The sequence below is a fragment of the Anomaloglossus baeobatrachus genome, chromosome 2 (genome assembly GCF_048569485.1).
Source record: "Anomaloglossus baeobatrachus isolate aAnoBae1 chromosome 2, aAnoBae1.hap1, whole genome shotgun sequence".
Classification (NCBI taxonomy): domain Eukaryota; kingdom Metazoa; phylum Chordata; class Amphibia; order Anura; family Aromobatidae; genus Anomaloglossus; species Anomaloglossus baeobatrachus.
The window spans coordinates 498203124-498223669 of record NC_134354.1 but is presented as its reverse complement, the minus strand read 5'-3'; the positions used below and the strand labels follow the sequence as shown (position 1 = coordinate 498223669).

At 38.6% G+C, this 20546-nt stretch overlaps 1 protein-coding gene across 3 annotated transcripts in view; it reads right to left on the bottom strand.

The window, feature by feature from the left end:
* The window catches only part of GK (glycerol kinase), a 123165-nt gene that overhangs the window by 79559 nt on the left and 23060 nt on the right, over nt 1-20546 (bottom strand). For all 3 annotated transcript variants that reach the window (XM_075336493.1, XM_075336495.1, XM_075336494.1), the window contains exons 2-4: nt 12652-12725; nt 5142-5248; nt 2979-3056 (exon numbers count right to left, since the gene is read on the bottom strand). In XM_075336493.1, coding sequence (XP_075192608.1) covers nt 2979-3056; nt 5142-5248; nt 12652-12725 — 259 coding nt within the window. The remainder of the gene's footprint in view (nt 1-2978; nt 3057-5141; nt 5249-12651; nt 12726-20546) is intronic.

The following is a 20546-nucleotide window of genomic DNA, read 5'->3' as shown; positions in this document are numbered from 1 at the left end:
TTCCACCAGCTTTCTTTTCCCCTCAATCCACCCACCAAAAGGTGTACTTAACACTAGAAGTCCCAGAAAGTTCGAGCTCCATAGGGCTCCAATGGTAAAAATGTTAAATGACCCCCTCTCTGGGACTTCTAGTGTTAAATGATAAGCCCCGCCATCATCAGCGATCGCCTGTACTTGGTTTATACAATCATTCTGTGCTGACAGAGGCCCTTTAATAATGCATTGTATCTCAGGACCTCCCTCATGTACCAAGATGGAAGACATTGAAACCCACTGACACTATATAATGATGTGCTTGGGAGGGGTGGGTGGCGGCAATGATTTGACAGATGTAAAACACCTTAGATGCTGTGTCCTACATGAACTATGGCCTCTAGAGAATTAAACTGCCAAGATCACAGTTATACCCGATCACAGGGGTTGCAGCAGCTCTGCACACATGCACCTGTATGATCACCATGATGAAAGTGTACATCACAAAACAGGAACTGGCACCAGACTATTGTACATGTTGGGTAGAGAAACAAAACCGGGCAAGATCTTAGAAACTTATACAAATGCAAAATGTATGAGTTAAAACATCTCCAAAACAGCATTTTTTGTGAGATTTTCATATGCGGAGGCTTGCATCTACCAAAAGTGGTCAAAGTCATGTGCGCCAAAAGTGCATTAATCTACAGGGTGCGGAATGCCTGTATGGTCCAATCTAATCACAAGACTTGCACAGAAATGCTACTGACGTACAACAGTATCAAAAATTAATGCTGGTTATGATAGAAAGTTTACAGAACAAACAAGTCATCACTGGTTGCTGCTTTAGTAGCTTCATAGCTGGCCGGATAATAATTGGATGCGACTAGCCTAGTTGTCCCTGAATTTCTCTCATGCTGCAGAGGCAAAGCTCCCTCTTCTAGCAACCTGGGAGATCACACATTAAAGATTATCATTGCAACAATGCCACCAATATGGACCGTCAATCTTCAGGAGCATAGTGCGCTCAGCAGGAAGTTTGGGGCCAGGGGTAGTGCACTGCTGAAGAGTCATCTTGAAAAACCCCTTAAGTGGTAGACAAAGTAAACCTTTTCCTGGTAACTGTAATCTTTAATCAGGATAATGTTCCATGCTACAATATCATGGTCCTCAGCCCATTTCAATTTATCCAAAAAGTTCAAGGTTTTGGACTTTGCCTCCAAATTTCCCAGCTGGAAAAACGAGTCTTATCCATATAGATCCCATCTCATAGCTTATGGTTGCAGGATTTGTTAATGGTATTATAGGCTCAGAGCTGCTTTGGGGACACAATTTGTTGGTCACCAGTAGGTTTAAACTGTGCTTGACGGTGGGATTTCTAACTGCACCAGCATGGTGCCGGTGCGGTATTTTTATCAGTCACTTAATGTTTGCAGGGAAACAGTCGTTTCACCTGCAAAACCAAGTGGCCATTATCATCAATTGAAACCACTGATCTAGGAGAAACATTACAGTATAATAACAAAAATTGTTTAAAAGAACTGAGAGTCCTCAGTGGTTGATACCTTTTAATGGCTAACTGAAAAGATGGTAATAATTGCAAGCTTTCGAGACTACTCAGGTCTCTTCATCAGGCATGGTATAACACAAAATCTGAAGAGTCACATATTTATACACATAAATATGTGACTCTTCAGATTTTGTGTTATACCATGCCTGATGAAGAGACCTGAGTAGTCTCGAAAGCTTGCAATTATTACCATCTTTTCAGTTAGCCATTAAAAGGTATCAACCACTGAGGACTCTCAGTTCTTTTAAACAATTTTTTTTTATCTCTACTGGCTAACACGGTACAAAGATATATTTTACTTGTAGTATAATAACAGTGATTGAACCATATCCTAGTGTCAACATACAGGGGCGACAAACGTCAATGAGAAAGCCGCTACAATAAATTGATTAGTGACGTATAGCCGAATGTACATCATATTGTTGTTGCTGATTTTCTAGGTCTGAAAAAGAACTAATGTACTCAGGAGGATTCAGCTTAAAAAGAACATATCTGCTATCAAAATAGGTGTTGAGAATTTACCGCACCGATTAATCATTGACTTCTTTGGGTTCTCCACCTATGTCCCCCAGCTGAAGTTTGTAGAAACAAACAATAAGTTGATCATTTACCTTACTTAGTCATCTAAATGAAAACCTTTGCACTTCATTTGCCATGTTGTAGAGAAATACAGAAAATAAATATTAGGAGCCCAATTCTGATCAACAGAAATGTATGAGGATTATAGAAAAAAAAAATATATCAACCTTTCAATTTACGTATCTATCTGTATCATATAACAAAAAATCTGTAAACCATAATTATATAGAACTGTTCAAAGGGCAAAGGCTGGGTGATAGAAAGGTACTATACGAGAGAGGTCATGCAAAGTGCCATAGACAAATGCTTCTTTGGTTAAAATGTTTCAGAGCAGGGGATAATACATTACACACGGTTATACCTTCTGGATTATTTCTTAAAAAAGGACCAGTCACCGATGAAAAGTTGCCAGATTTTCCTTTATTCTTTTTCGCTCTATTTTTTTATTTTTAATCATCCATACAATTCTAGAGATATGGACCTTGCTATCTAAAGCTACTTTTTTTTGGTTTTTACCAATGGGGTGTTGCTCACAGTGTAATAATACAGAGCAATCTAAAGACACACCCCCAGAGAATTCTGTGAGCAACGCCCCCTTGGTAAAAAAAAAAAATAAGGTCTAAATACCCATATCTCTGGAACCGTATGACTTTTTTTTAAAAAAAAAAAAAAAAAAGAAAGAATTCTAGCAAAAACTACGCGCTTTTGACCTGGTGCTAGGTCCTCTTTAAATCTTAGATTTAATAAAGCTAAAAGAATAGCAATGGGGAAAAACATGAAAAAAGTACAGCACACTCATAAAATATAATAAGGAATGTGGTTAAAAAAAAAAAATATGAACATTCGGAACTTAACTTACCAATGGCATTATATAGAGGCTCTCCAGTGGTCTTATCCCACACTACAGTTGTTTCCCTCTGGTTACTTACTCCAATAGCTAAAGAAAAAAAAAAATTACTGTTAACAGCAATATAATGTCAGTATATAATTCCAGCAGGCTATATTAGCTCTCCTCCATGTTAAATTATCACCGGTATTTAAATTTTTTTTTTTTTTTTTTTATAAATCAACAGCAGACACAAAAATAAGAAGCTTTGTGATATATCTTATTAGAGAATTCTGATTCCTTCGCCTCCCAGATTGTTCATTAATTCTCAAAATTCTCAATTTCCAGGTCAAATGTGTCTTTAGTGAAAAACTTTCCTATCAAATTAAGAGAGAAGGATCACCGATTTCATGAGAAATTTACTTCCATGATGGCAACAACAAAACTGAGCAAATTGTTTTTACAGGACAGGCTAGCCAACAGCATAGCCAAATTTATCAATCAGCAAATAGCAACAGTCAGGAAAAGATTTGTTGCCATTACAGTGAGGAAATAAGTATTTGATACACTGCTGATTTCGCAAGTTTTCCCGCCTACAAAGAATGGAGAGGTCTGTAATTGTTATCGTAGGTACATATCAACTGTGACAGATAGAATAAAAAAAAAATCCAGAAAATCACACTGTATGATTTTTAAATAATTAACATGCATGAAATAAGTATTTGCTGACCTACCAACCAGCAAGAATTCTGGCTCTCACAGACCTGTTATTTTTTTTTATTTAAGAAGCTCTCCTACTCTTCACCCATTACCTGTATTAATTGCACCTGTTTGAACTTGTTATCTGTCTAAAAGAAACCTCTCCACAAACTCAATGAATCACACTACAACCTCTCCACCTTGGCCAAGACCAAAGAGCTGACTAAGGACACCTGGGACAAAACTGTAGACCTACGCTAGCTGGGATGAGCTACAGAATCAATAGGCAAACCGCTTGGTAAGAAGGCAACAACTGTTATTAGAAAATGGAAGAAACAGAGGATAACTGTCAATCTTACTCGTTCTGGGGCTCCATGCAAGATCTCGCCTCGTGGGGTAAGGATTATTCTAAGAAAGGTCAGGAATCAGCCCAGAACTACATGGGAGGACCTGGTCAATGACCTGAAGAGAGCTGGGACCACAATCTCAAAAATTACTGTTATTGACACTACGCAGTCATAGATTAAAATCATGCAGGGCATGCAAGGTCCCCCTGCTCGCGGAAGGACATCTCCAGGCCTGTTTGAAGTTCACCAATGACCATCTGAATGATCCAGAGGAGTCATGGGGGAAAGTCATGTGCCCAGATGAGACCAAAATAGTACTTTTTGGTATCAATTCCACTCGCCATATTGGGTGGAAAAAGTAAAATGAGTACAACCTCAAGAACACTGTCCCAACTGTGAATCATGGGGGTGTGGAAACATCATTTGGGGTGCTTTTCTGCAAAGGGGACAGGACAACTGCACCACATTTAAAGAAGGATGGATGGGGTCATGTATCAAATAAAAGCTTTGAAGATGGGTTGTAGCTGTTTTTTCCAGCATGACAATGACCTAAAACACACAGCAAGGGCAACTAAGGGAGTGGCTATGCAAGAAGCATTTCAAGGTCCTGCAGTGGACTAGCCTGTCTCCAGACCTGAACCCAATAGAAAATCTTTGGAGGGAGCTGAAACTCAATGTTGCCTAGTGACAGCACTGAAATCTGAAAGATCTGGAGATCTGTAAGGAGGAGTGAGCTAAAATCCCTGCTACACTGTGTGAAAACTTGGTCAAAAAATAGAGGAAACCTCTGACCTCTGTAATTGCAAACAAAAGGTTTCTGTATCAAATATTAAGTTCTGTTTCTCTGTTTTATCAAATACTTATTTTATGCAATAAAATGCTATTTAAAAATTCTACGTGATTTTTCATGATTTATTTCTTTAATTTGTCACAGTTGAAGTGTATCTACCGTACGATAAAAATTACAGACCTCTCCACACTTTGTAGGTGGGAAAACTTGCAAAATAGTCAGTGCATCAAAAGGTTTCTTTTCCCCACTGTATGTTGTATATTGCTGTATAGCAAGTCAAACCATGTTAAATAGCAGGTGGCGACTCTCTTCAAAAAGAACATTACTTTAGATTTCGCATAAACCATTACTAAAACTAACCTTTGATATTCGTGATGTCTATGCTAAGCTGGGTTAACTTCTCACAGGTTTTTTCTACACATTCATATACAGACTGTAAAATCTCCTTTGGATCTTGTTCTACCCACCTGTAACATAGAAGCAACAACATTGAACTTCAGCATGAAAGGGATTATCCTGGCTTCAGGTTCAAGTCTGCAGTCACTATGTGCCTGAAGTGAGCCATCAAAATTCTCGGATGCCGAAAGCGGGCGAGCACTTTACCGCGAGTATGCAATTTGCATACATGCAGTCACATGCCAACTAGATAATGTTGAACACAAGTGAAGTGAGTGAGGCTGAACAAGTCTAGTTGGAATGTGTTTGGAAGTATGCAAATTGCATACTGGAGGTCAGGTGACTTCCGGCTCCTGGCATCCGAGAATCCTGACAGTGTGCACCCTGTTCAAGTTCAAAAGACTGCTTTGAACCCCAAACCTGGACAACACCTTTAAAAAGAATTCATCATATTGAAAATGGTATCTGATCTGTGGACCGGACATTTTGGAGTAGGAGGAGCTGATCAGATTGCTAAACATTTTTGTGGAAATGTTTCAGTAATTTGCATTTTAAATCACTCAAATTCTTGGTGTTTGTATATAGATTCATCCAGTGGGCTGTTCTATTCAGTGATTGACAGTCTTCCTTGTATGACGTTACATGCAGATATAGCCAATCACTAGTAGCACTGCCCATTAGACTCAAATACAAAAAACAGGGATTTTTATAAATTAAAGTTATACTGAATCTTTACTAACAAGCCTACCGTATACACCATTCTTCTCAGCTGCTCTTTCTCTATATTGTACTGTCCACAGATTGGGCTGCACATACAACATGACAGGTTCTCTTTAACAGGAAATTAGATATTAAAGCTCATTACAAAAGGATCAGTTGTATTCTGCACAGATTATGGTTAGTAATGGGTGGACTCGCAGATACCCAGACCTGTCCAATAGGGTTTTTAAAAAAAACACCTCGGTTCGGGCTTATAATTGATCCCGGATGCCTGGCCGGACGCTGGTCCCCATATAAGTCTAAAGGGTACTTTACACGGTGCGATATCGGTACCGATATCGCTAGCGAGCGTACCCGCCCCCGTCGATTGAGCGACACGGGCAAATCGCTGCCTGTGGCGCACAACATCGCTTACACCCGTCACACGGACTTACCTTCCCTGCGACGTCGCTCTGGCTGGCGATCCGCCTCCTTTCTAAAGGGGCGCTTCGTGCGACGTCACACGGCAGCCGCCCAATAGCAGAGGAGGGGCGGAGATGAGCGTGACGTAACATCCCGCCCACCTCCTTCATTCCGCATTGCCGGTGGACGCAGGTAAGGAAATGTTCGTCGTTCCTGCGGTGTCACACATAGCAATGTGTGCTGCCGCAGAAACGACGAACAACATCGTACCTGCAGCAGCAACGATATTAAGGAAATGAACGACGTGTCAACGAGCAACGATTTTTCACGTTTTTACGCTCGTTGATCGTCGCTCATTGGTGTCACATGCAGTGATGTCGCTAACGGTGCCGTATGTGCGTCACTAATGATGTGACCCTGACGTTATATCGTTAGCGATGTCGCAGCGTGTAAAGCACCCTTAAGTTAATGGGAGAGAGGAGACAAGAGGAAAGGAAAAAGGGAAAAGGAAAAAAAAAGAGGACATCTTTAATGTACTGTGTATGGGCGTTTTAACAGCAAACCTAAAAATTTAATCTCTGAGAAGACATTACTTTCAGTACTTATTTACTTGATAAAAGATATTTACCCAATTATTTTTAATTGGCTTTCTAATAAATTAGCTGGTCAGACCAAGAGTTCACTTTACACGTTTACATTTTCGTTCACAATTTATCTTAAGTAATACGACCACATCACTGCGTGCTGTTTTCAGGAGGCTTCTGAATCAGCTCAAATTTAATTTTCAGCTGGTAAAAACTGAACACTACCGGCCATGTCTTAATTAAACATTGAGCTTAATAATTTTATTGAAACAAGGTGCTTTGCAATCAGTCTTGTTAAAGGGAATCTATCACCAAGTGTTTGCTACATCATAATGTAGGAATACAGACCCTGATTCCAACGATGTATCACTTAGTGACAACTGTTACACTGGGTAAACTATCAGAGTTCTTAGATGTCAGTTCTTCATGTGCCCTTAATAGCCGCAGGTGGAGAAGCTGTTAACCTGTTAAATGCCGATGTCACTTTGTCAGCGGCATTTAACATGTCAATATGGGACGCATCATTTCACATGCCAATTGGCACGCCCGTGAGACACACACACACACTATATTTATTTATATAATGCAGACTCACAGATACATGTACTGTACTTGCTGTACTTTTAATGATTCACAAATTCCCTTATTATTTGTACATCAACTCCCATTGCAATAGTTAAAGGAAGGAAGTGACAGACTGCAGTCTGAGTTGTTACGTCGACATCATGGGTAAAAGATTACATTATTGTCACACAGCAATTTCTCAATAAAATGACCCATAACATAAATGTCAAAATCTTATATAGATATATATCTTTACAGTGGTAAGATCTATTTTATCAATCTTATGCATAGTTATTAATGAATGAAATTCTGGCTACCTGTACGCACCTCTAGAGAGAGCCTCGGAGCTTACAGCATACAGATTGTACATTTAAAAGGGTTATCTGGTCTATTGAGCGATTAGACAGCACGAGGTGTTCTTCCTCTCCCCAGTGCTTTCTGGTATAGCAGAGCTAGGTCGGTGACAAAAGACCAGGATCGTGGAGGGGTGAGAGGGAGTAATAAAGATGGAGTCCCTAAGTGTGTCTGTGTATTTATTTGTAATAAAGTATTTTTTTCTCTGTGTGGTGTCTTTTTAACCCTTTATTGGAAATTCTTAATGGACGGGTCAAACCTGGCCTGACATTAAGAATCTCGGGCTTAATACCAGCTGGTAAAACAAAGCTGGTATTAACCCCTCATTACCCAGCGTGCCCCCCGCTATATATATATATATATATATATATATATATATATATATAGTGAGATAGTGGGGCCATTCATATGTGACGGACGGTATGTATCTCCCAGAATGCGTACAGAAACATATTAGAGCCCTACATAGTGGTCAGTCCACTAACCTCCAGGCCGGGTTATGCAGGTGGCTCATGGCCACAGTTCTCATTTAAAAGGTCTTTGTAAAGGCCTGGGTGGGGCAGAGTTGCTTTGTAAGCTGCAGAGCAGGAAGCTGAGGAGAGTTCAGGCCTGTGTGGAACTATAACACAGGTCTGTGGACCCCCGGGAATAGCAAAACGGGGTATAGTAAGACCGTCTCCTACGGCAAGCAGTGCTTGTGTGACGGGGAACCGTATGGACTGAGAGTAACCCCCGGCTGTGTCCCGGAGGACATTTTCCTGTTCACCGATGACAATAAAGCTGTTTGGATTGGACTTTTTCGGGTCACTGCCTCTGTCGTCCTGGGGGACCCCCACCCCGCTACAATACTAATATATATATATATATATATATATATATATATATATATATATATATATATATATATATATATATATATATATATATATATATATATATATATATATATACACACACACACACATACATATATAAAAATAATATAATATAATATATATATATATATATATATATATATAAAAATAATATAATAATATAATATATATATATATATATAAAAATAATATAATAATATAATATATATATATATAAAAATAATATAATATAATATAATATATATATATATATATAAAAATAATATAATATAATATAATATATATATATATAAAAATAATATAATATAATATAATATATATATATATATAAAAATAATATAATATAATATAATATATATATATATAAAAATAATATAATATAATATAATATATATATATATAAAAATAATATAATATAATATAATATATATATATATAAAAATAATATAATATAATATAATATATATATATAAAAATAATATAATATAATATAATATATATATATAAAAATAATATAATATAATATAATATATATATATAAAAATAATATAATATAATATAATATATATATATAAAAATAATATAATATAATATAATATATATATATAAAAATAATATAATATAATATAATATATAATATATATATATATAAAAATAATATAATATAATATAATATATATATATATATAAAAATAATATAATATAATATAATATATATATATATAAAAATAATATAATATAATATAATATATATATATATAAAAATAATATAATATAATATAATATAATATATATATATATATATAAAAATAATATAATATAATATATATATATAAAAATAATATAATATAATATATATATATAAAAATAATATAATATAATATAATATATATATATAAAAATAATATAATATAATATAATATAATATATATATATAAAAATAATATAATATAATATAATATATATATATATATATAAATAATATAATATAATATAATATAATATATATATATATATAAAAATAATATAATATAATATAATATAATATAATATATATATATATATATAAAAATAATATAATATAACATATATATATAAAAATAATATAATATAATATATATATATAAAAATAATATAATATAATATATATATATAAAAATAATATAATATAATATATATAAAAATAATATAATATAATATATATATATAAAAATAATATAATATAATATAATATATATATATAAAAATAATATAATATAATATATATATATAAAAATAATATAATATAATATATATATATAAAAATAATATAATATAATATATATATATAAAAATAATATAATATAATATAATATATATATAAAAATAATATAATATAATATAATATATATATAAAAATAATATAATATAATATAATATAATATAATATAATATAATATTATATATATATTATATATATATATATACACACACACACACACACACACACACACACACACACACACACACACACACACATACATATAAAACTCTGGCAAAAATTAAGTGACCACTGCACGATTTCCAGTTTTCTGATTTTTCTCTTTATAGGTATATTTTTGAGTACAATGTAAATAAATTACTGACAACATGCCTCCGAATTTCCATGTAATAAATTCTGTATCTACGGTCTGAAATTAATAGTTTTTAGACTAAAACAGCAATTTACATTTTACTCAAAAATATAAAGAGTATATATATTATATATTCACAGAATATATTAGCTGTATAAAAATAAATCATTTAAAAAAAATTACGTAGTGCTCCGCGGCATTTCTGATTCTCAGCGCAGATAAAGCTGACTGCTACGGGCTGCCACCCCCACCCCCCAACTGCCTGGCTTTATCTGACTGGCGATCAAAATACAGGGAAGCCCATTAATTTTTTTTTTTTAACTTAAAAAAATAAAATTTAAAAAAAAAATGCGTGGGCTCCCGCTGTATTTTGATAGCCAGTCAGGTAAAGCCAGGCAGCTGGGGGCTGGGATTCCGCAGCCCATAGCCGCCCCTGGAAATGGTGCATTGTTTCTTAGCGCCATTTCCAGTCGCTTTACCCGGCTTGTCCAGCGGCCTTGATGGCGGTGGCATGCTGGGTAATAAAGGGGTAAATACCAGCTTTGTATTCTCAAATAGTACTAAGCCCGAAATTCATGGTGTCACGCCAAATTAGACATTGCCATCATGAATTTCTAGTAAACCGTAAAAAAAAAAAAAAAAAAAAAAACAACAAAAACAATAGAGAATTTTTTTTTAATGAAATAAAAAAAAAAAAAAAAAAAGAAGATTTAGAGACTCCATCTTTATAATAAAAAACTCCTTAGTCCGACATAATCCACAGGTAGAGCATTGTCAGTCCTGCTACATCACTGTGCACAGATAGTCTATACAAAGTGAGAAGCAGTGAGAGCATTGTCAGCTCTGTTACATCGCTCTGTACAGAGCCATGTAGCAGGCTGACAGTGAGGGGATGACTCGTGCAGTCTCGCATTGCATCACCCGGCACCTGACGCTCTCAGGACAGGAGCGTATCAGCTGCATGGAAATACATGCAGATGACCCGCTGCTGTCAGGAGAGTGTGCACCGTGATGCGATGCGACACAGTGACAATGAAAGTTTAGTTACCAGGACCTTTGATGACGTCCTAGTCATGTGACCAGTCTGTAGCCAGAGGTAATACAAAATTCACACCTGACTGGTCACATGGGTATGACGTCATGGAAGGTCCTTTTAGTCAGTGGTGATTGCTGGGAGGGCACAGCAATGATCAGACGGACGTGGAAGCAGAAGCGGCCGGGAGACACAGTCTGCACGACACGTCGCAGGAGCTGTAAGTATATGATCATGTGTTTTAATAATGTGTTTTTTTTTTGTTTTTTTTTTACAGCCCCTGGACCCAATCAGTAGCACGAGCTTCCCAGGAAAGCTCGTGATCGGGATCGTGTACACGATCACTCTGTGATCGGTACGATCCCCGATCTTTACAAATCGGGATCGCCCATCACTAGAAACGAGCGCTGAGTGAAAAGCAAGTATGGGTATTTTTCCACTATTTCATACATTTCTGTTATTACAAAGATATTATTTGGAAAGGTCTATGATGCAAGGACATCAATGAAAAAGGATCCAATTCATGTCACTCTCCCAATTCCACTTCCTTTCTGGAGAATATAAAATCTTAATTCCGCAGTGTGAGCTAGAAGCAGGTGCTGATGAGTCAGAAGTAGAAGCATTGCGATAAACTTCCTGCCATGCTAAATATGTCGCTTATGCACAGATTGTTTCATTATCAACATATTGTACGAAAATAGAAGGGTCTTCTACCTTAATAGAGAAAAAAAGACAATTATCATGGATTTAATTAACAGTTGATCTAAAGGAGACTTTTTAATAGGGTGGTCCATCCAAGCGCTGACCGGGGACATTGTGTGACCACTGCAGTTAACTAGTGACCAATCCGGGAAACACAAAGGAGAAATACAAGGAAATTTTTTTTAAAAAATACATTTTTAGACCACATTGGGGACACGTCAAAAAGTAGATATGTCATCTACCCCTTTAAAAGGTGTTATACAGATGTCAGTTTTTTCCACTTATGGGAAAAACTGACCTATGCTTTTGATCAGACTTTGATTGGAACAAAAAGAAGGTTTGTCCACCTTTGCCTATGTAATAGTCCATGAAAGTCGAATGTGAACCGAATGTTGGCCCATTTTTTCTCCATAGATTGACATTGCCAATTTTGGATCAAAATTGGATATCTTTTGGTGATTTTCCAATAAATTACAGACATGTAAATGGAATGTTCCATAGAAAGTTATAAGACCAGTGCCCGTGAAACCACAGACAGCACTCATAGGAGAATATTGGACATCTGAATGAGTCCAGAGTCATATCGTAGAATCCATTTTATTCTATCTGGAACATGCACTCACTTACCCTTCTTTTGGAAACTTCTGTTTTATTTCCACTTGATGATGACTAAGCAGTTCAGCAGTTTTTGCATTGAAGACCTACACAAAATAGACATATAAATGTACAATAATTAAGAATAAAAAAACAAAACACGGATTCTGTAAGCTAAAATAAGTCTTCTAGTAAATGTAGTTTATATTTTCTTTTGCTGGATAGAAAACATTGAATAGTACCAGAGGAAAAAGATTATTGAAAAAAAAAAATAGAATAAAAATCTGATTACTACTATACATCCAGATGGCAAATGGCATTGAACGGCTGTTATTAAATATTTTTTTCTCTTATTGCATGTCAGCGCAATGCCAACACATGTGAAGTGTCCAGTATGGTTGCAAATGATACGTGGTCTGTCAATTGCAGTTACTAGGCACATTGTTGTTCATAACTACTATTCTGAATTAAAAGAGGTTCTTCGAGAAATGTAATCAATAAATAAAATAAACAAACATACGTTATTCATTGCACCGTCAGGATTTTAAACATGACAACTGCCAGAACATGCAGCTGATGGACTGGGGGAAGCACAAGACAGGTCAAATTAGAGCAGCATCATGTCACGCATCTTAAATGCATGCACATTACTCTGTTCAGTCAACCTGCCAGGACAGTGATTGGAGTAGACTAAAAGCACAAGATAAAATACGTTTCTTTAGCCAAGAACAAACATCCATTTTAGTCAGCCTGACAGTTTTAGTGCGTAAGTCTCATGTTTCACTTAGGCCAGCCTACTGCACGTTCTGGCAGTTGCCATCTTTAAAAAAAAAAAAATATGACAAAAGTACACTACATGAATTATACCTTTTTTGCTACATAAAAGTATTTTGAAAAATGTTTACTAAAATGTGTATTATTTATTTATTTTATTACATTTCTCAGAGAAGCTTTTTAAATCAAGACTTCACATCTAAACTGAAGCTAACCAAACAAATTTCATAGTGTTGTGATGAACTTTGACATTGTTCTATTATATTTAAAAGTCATGGTCAACTAGGGCAAAGGACAGCGAAAATTAGTTTACTTACAACTTTGTAACATTAAATAAAGGTGGAAAATGTATCCAAGACTTGAGTGCTTAGTTAGAACCATTGAGAAAAAGGAAATTATTTGCAGGTAGTTACTAACTACCTGTCTGTACTGCCCTGCACAAATCCCTCCTGGCTCAGAGTGTTCACAGACCACTTTTTGAGGCAATTCTCCTGCCTCCTGTAATTATATGTTGACAGAGCAGTTCCTTCTTTTTGATTCTGCGTTAGGCTATGTGCACATGCTGCAGTTTTTTACAGCGATTTTGCCCAATGCTTTTTCTTTAAGTCAAATCTATTAACTGGAAAAGCTCAAACACTAGCAAAAACACAGAAAGAATTCACATGATGCATCTTTGTGGTCACCACAAAGACGCAGCCAAAAAAATAGCTGCAACGTGTGCACAACAAACATGAAATCTCCGACTTTGATGGAGAAGGAAATGCATGCAGTTTTTGGACCAAACCCGCACAAGAAAAATGCGCAAAAACACGGCAAAAAAAACGCAGCGTGTGCACAAGGCCTTGGGCTGAGTCTACTGCTAAGCAACATGACATCAGCTGAAGAGAAAGAACTGCTCTGTCAATGTAACATCACCAGAAGCTAGTGAATTACTGCCAGGAGGAGACTGACTGCTCAGAGCAGGGAAAATCCCTGAAAAGCCCTTTAAGTGCACCAGTGTTTTTTGTTTTTAAACTATAAGTGTTTGTTTTGGGTGAAGGCAGTTATGTCTTTAGCAAAAAACATGCTTAAGAAAAGAAACAAAACTCCGTACACGTGGCAAATCCCAAAGTGCAGATACATACACAACACACAGCATGTTTATTTTGGCTCCCTGCCATCCAGGATATCGGTACAAAGCCTGAAATGTCATTACTGTCCCTTTATGGTATACTTCCGTGTTTTTTTCATAAGGGCCAGTCTATTTATTCCAGAAATGTCTAAGGACAACAAGAGAGACTAATTGTTGGACATGAGCCCAGATGGCAAACAGCAAAAAAAGATGTTAGTGGGAGAAAAAAGGAAAAAAGATCTGATAAATTGACACACGAAATGTAGTTGGGCAATTCTATGGCTATATTCCAAGTGGAGGATTTTCTATTGCTCATTTATCAGGTGTTATTTAGAAATGGGTAATCTTAGATAACATTGTCAAACAACTCCTGAGGTTTGTATTCAGAATAATAATTACTATAGAGACAAAACAATGTCTTTCATTTAGGATACAGTACAGTCACACTGCTTTTTTGTGAGGCCCATTTTCAACAACCACCACTCCAGTGTTCTAATGCTACATTGTGTGTTGCTACCTGTGTTAGGAGGCTAATGGATGTTTAGAAATCCCTTGAAAACCCTTGTGTAAGTATGTTAGCGTGACGCCCTGGCCGGGCCAGGTAGTCACAGATAAGGGACTGGTGTAATGCGGGGCCCTAACAAGGTGACCGCAGCTAAACATTTAAAACCCTAGTCACCCCCCTCAGTGCTTGTTGGGGACACCAGGGGGCGGAGCCAGGCAGTTGGACACACCCACCGAGGAGTTCAGAGGGCCTGGGGCGGGAAAAGTAGTCAGTTAGTTGAGGTGAAGTAAAGTGGAGGCAGGCCTGTGTGGCAGGTCTGCAACTAACTGACAGGTGCCAGGGTAGGAGCCCGGGCATCTTTGGCTAGGAGGCAGACGGAGGCCTCTGTCTGCAGGAGCCAGGAAGACTGCTCGGTGGAACCGTGGTGGACCGGGACAGGGTAGTGGCCCGCCGGTACGGACCCGGGGAACTGACTCGGAAACCGGAGCACAAAGGGGGTACTCAGACCCTGAAGCTAGGTCCAGAAGCTACTGGGGGCTAGCTAATTAACTGATTGAGGCCAGGACTAGAGGTCCTGTCCCACCCAAAGTCCCGACTGAAGACAACAGCCCAACGAGGGGGATAGAAAGCCACCACCACGGCAAAGAGATCCCACGGGCCAGCGTCTGCGGGCAAAGGGCTACTCCTACAACCACAAGCCGGGGAGCGGACTCCTGAAGTTACAAGCGCAGTTAGTCCACCACCATCACACAAAAGGTGCAGGAGAAAGACTGAGACCACCAACCGGGTGGGGAACCAGACTGCAGCCGGCTGCGGGCACCGACCACCATCACTTTGGTTTACCAGAGACTCGTGTGTTTACTAATAGTGAGTACATCAGTGCCCTCCAGCCGCCCATCTCCCTGCACCGCCCAACTCCCCCAACGGGTCCCGGGGCCACCATCCCTACCCACGGAGGGGTTAACAACTTGCTGCGCAAGATCTCCCCCGGGTGCCCCGTAACTGCATCGGTGGTGTCCACCTTCACCACATCCCGTGGGTGGCATCACAAACTTAAACACAGCTCCGGCCGTACACCTACGTCCCCAAACCGCCAACCCCTTTTTGATCGGACTGACCGCAGGACCCCCGGGTCCGGAGACCCTCGAGCCACCCACTGAAGGTCCAGACCCGAGCGGCTCGGCTGCCATCGAGCACGGGGTGGCACATTAGCACAGCTGAAAACAGTTTTGCTGATTAGAGAAAATATAAAACGGACCTTCCTTTGCGTTAGTTGAGAATCTGGAACATAATATTTGTTGGTTCCATTAAACTCTCAAAATGGCCAGAAAAAGAGAACTTGCATGTGAAACTCGACAGTCTATGCTTGTTCTTAGAAATGAAGGATATTCCATGCGAGAAAATGCCAGGAAACTGAAGATTTCCTACAACGGTGTGTACTACTCCCTTTAGAGGAGAGCACAAACAGGCTCTAACCACAGTAAAAAGAGAAGTGGGAGGCCCTGCTGCACAACTGAGCAACAAGACAAGTACATTAGAGTCTCTAGTTTGAGAAATCGATGCCTCACAGGTCCTCAACTGGCAGCTTCACTAAATAGTACCCGCAAAACGCCAGTGTCAACGTCTACAGTGAAGAGGCGACTCCGAGATGCTGGCCTTTAGGGCAGAGTGGCAAAGAAAAAGCCATATCTGAGACTGGCTGATAAAAAGGAAAAGATTATAATATGGGCAAAAGAACACAGACATTGGACAGAGGAAGATTGGAAAAAAGTGTTATGGAGAGACAAATCGAAGTTTGAGGTGTTTGGATCACACAGAACATTTGTGAGATGCAAGACAACTGAAAAGATGCTGGAAGAGTACATGACGCCATCTGTCAAGCATGGTGGAGGAAATGTGATGGTCTGGGGTTGCTTTGGTGCAGTTAAAGTGGGAGATTTGTACAAGGTAAAAAGGATTTTGAATAAGGAAGGCTGTCACTCCATTTTGCAACGCCATGCCATACCTTGTGGACAGCGCTTGATTGGAACCAATTTCATCCTACAACAGGACAATGACCCAAAGCACACCTCCAAATTATGCATGAACTATTTAGGGAAGAAGGAGGCAGCTGGTATGCCATTTGTAATGGAGTGGCCAGCCCAGTCACCAGCCAGTCAACCCTATTGAGCTGTTGAAGGAACAGCTTTGACCGTATGGTACGCAAAAAGTGCCCATCAAGCCAATCCAACTTGTGGGAGGGGCTTCTGGAAGCATGGGGTTAAATATCTCCAGATTACCTCAGCAAATTAAAAGCTAGAATGCCAAAGGTCTGCAAAGCTGGAATTGCTGCAAGGTGAGCATTCTTTGACGAAAGCAAAGTTGGAAGGAGAAAATTATTTCAAATAAAAATCATTATTTCTAACCTCGACAATGTCTGGACTATATTTTCTATTCATTATGCAACTCATTTGATAAATAAAAGTATGATTTGTCATGTAAAAGACAAAATTGGGTGACCCCAAACTTTTGTACTGTAGTGCATATTACATATATACCGTATCTACATAAAATAAATATCAGTAGTTTTCCCATGGAAAACCACTACTATACTGAGAAATACCGTGTAACGCCCCACATGTATTTTTATTGGACATAGTCGATGTAAACCGATACAAATAATAGTAGATAATAAAATAGTAAATTGTTCTGATTGGGGGAAGTCTACTGGAAGCTAATTGCATCAATCACTTTCATTGACAGGACAGCTGCCACTCAGGGTTCTAAACGCTGATATATATAGTGGGAAAAATGTATTGTGCACAGGTATCACAAGAAAGCATCAATTATGAGAAAAAAAACTGGAAGAGGTAGAAATAACAAAAACACAAAAAACGACTTGTGTGATGTAAGCGGGCTTTACACGCTGCAACATCGCTAGCGATGTCGCGAGCGATAGCACTCGCCCACGTCGGTGGCGCGTCACGGGGTGATCGCTGCCGTATTGAACAATATCGCTATGGCCGCGTCACACGCAATTACCTGTTCACCGACGTCGCTGTGGCCGAACAATCTCTCATTTAAGGGGGAGGTTCGTTCAGCGGCGTCACTAAGCGGCCGCCCAATAGAAGCGGAGGGGCGGAGATGAGCGGTCGGAACATCCTGCCCACCTCCTTCATTCCTCATTGCCGGCGGCCGCAGGTACGATGTTGTTCTTCGTTCCTGCGGTGTCACACATAGCGATGTGTGCTGCCGCAGGAACAACAAACAACCAGCGTTCCAAACGAGGAACGATTTTTTAAAAAATGAACGACGTGTAGACGACGAACTTTTTGACACCTTTTTGCGATCGTTACTGATCGCAAAAAGGTGTCACACACAACGACATCGCTAACGAGGCTGGATGTGTGTCACCAACACCGTGACCCCGACGATATCTCGTTAGCGATATCGTTGTGTGTAAATAGGCCTGTAGTCTGGTAAAGTGAAGATTAGGAATGACTGATATACCATGTATGAATTCACATTTGCCGTTTATCACCTTCAGATAAAGGTTGATATTGGTTAGAATGGCCCAGGTGTCTTATCTAGGTGCATGTGCTCACATACAGTTGGATGCTCTGTAGGGAAGCACAGGATGATTTCATTGTTTGCATCTAATGTGTGTACATGGGTGGAACGACACGTAGCTGTCCTCTATATCACGGAGTTGTTACAATGATGTCCATAGACAGAGGGAAAGGACATCTGAGGTGACGGGTGATGTAACTGCTGCTTTCTGTATGGTTCTAAATACACACACATCACCTTTTGTCCATGCCCAGAAAAGCATCATTTCCAGATCAGTGACTTCATTTTTCTAATATAAAAGACGGAGCAAGCTGTAAGCAGCAATGAGGTTGCGGGCAAAGCAAAGTGTGTGTACAGAATATATATTTCACACTAATAAAATGTACAATACTTGATGATGAAAAATTATTTAAGTTCTCCAATTGGATAAGCCATCAAAATATGATTGGCGAGCGTTCAACCGTTGAGACGTCTGAGCACCAGAAGGTCCCAGCTTTGCTGGAATTCCCCATGACCTTTCATTATTTATGTGGCACATCGACCATGTCGTACTGCTGCGCTGTAATATAATAGTAAACCACCCTGTAAGGTACATCGCCACAAGACTTACGTATTAGGTTCTGGAATATATGCCATTTCCCCAAAAGCATAGTGCACAACCTTCTTTCCTATAGTAACATCACAATCTGTTGCAGGAAAAAGGCCCGTTTCACACATCCGGCATTTCGCTGGATGCCGGAACCGGCACGCATACAGTACAGTACATTCATTTACAGTGGAAGCGCGAAACCATGCGGTTGTGTGCTTCATGCACAACCGCATTTGTCCGCATGGTGTCGCGCTTCCACTGAAAATGACATGACAAACAGATGGCTCATGGGTGAGGTCATTTATTTAATTGGGTTTGCCTTTTTAACATTTTGAGTGGAAATCTGTTTTAACATACAGTATATGAATGGCATACCATGCCTTTCTGTGACTTAAAAGCTTGCATATCTTACAAGGAAGATTGATCAAACAAGTCGAACCATATATCCATACATTGTACAATAGAACAGACATAAAAAGGAAAAAAAAACAAAACAAAAACACACCTTTGTTTTCAATGACTGATTTTCATATACCAAAAAAATATCTTCTAGTTTTGTGGAGTGCTGTATATTGTATTGATTAGGGATTTTCTAATCAGGCCCCTCTAATAAAATGTCAAGTAACCTGTGTATAGGCTTTGGCACAAGAGTAATTTGCCCTGGGCCTTTGAATAATCACCAGCTTATTAGTCCATAACTACAAACTTTGCCTTAATGCATCCATTCTTACACTGCAAAAATAAAACATTTTATAAAAATTTCTTATTTTACTAGTGCATCTCAATAAATTAGAATATCAAAAAGTTAATTTCAGTAATTCAATACAAAATGTGAAACACATTATATAGAGTCATTACAAACAGAGTCAGCAGTCTTCCCCATGGTTGTGTAGCCTACAGAACCAGACTAAAGGGTACTTTACACACTGCGATATCAGTACCGATATTGCTAGCGAGGGTACTTGCCCCCGTCGGCTGTGGGTCACGGGCAAATCACTGCCCGTGGCGCACAACATCACTAACACCCGTCACATGGGCTGACCTTCCCTGCGACGTCGCTGTAGCCGACGAACCGTCTCCTTTCTAAGGGGGTTGTTCGTGTGCGGCACAGCGACGTCACACGGCAGCCGTCCAATAGAAGCGGAGATGAGTGGGATGAACATCCCGCCCACCTCCTTCCTTCCTCATTGCGGACGGCCACAGGCATGAGGTTGTTGCTCGTTCCTGCGGTGTCACACATAGCGATGTGTGCTGCCGCAGGTAAGACAAACAACCTCGCTACTGAATAGCCAACGATTTTTGGTAAGTGAACGACGTCTGACATACCAACGATTTTTGCCTCTTTTGCAATCGTTTAAGGTCGCTCATACGTGTTACACGCTGCGACAACGCTAACGACG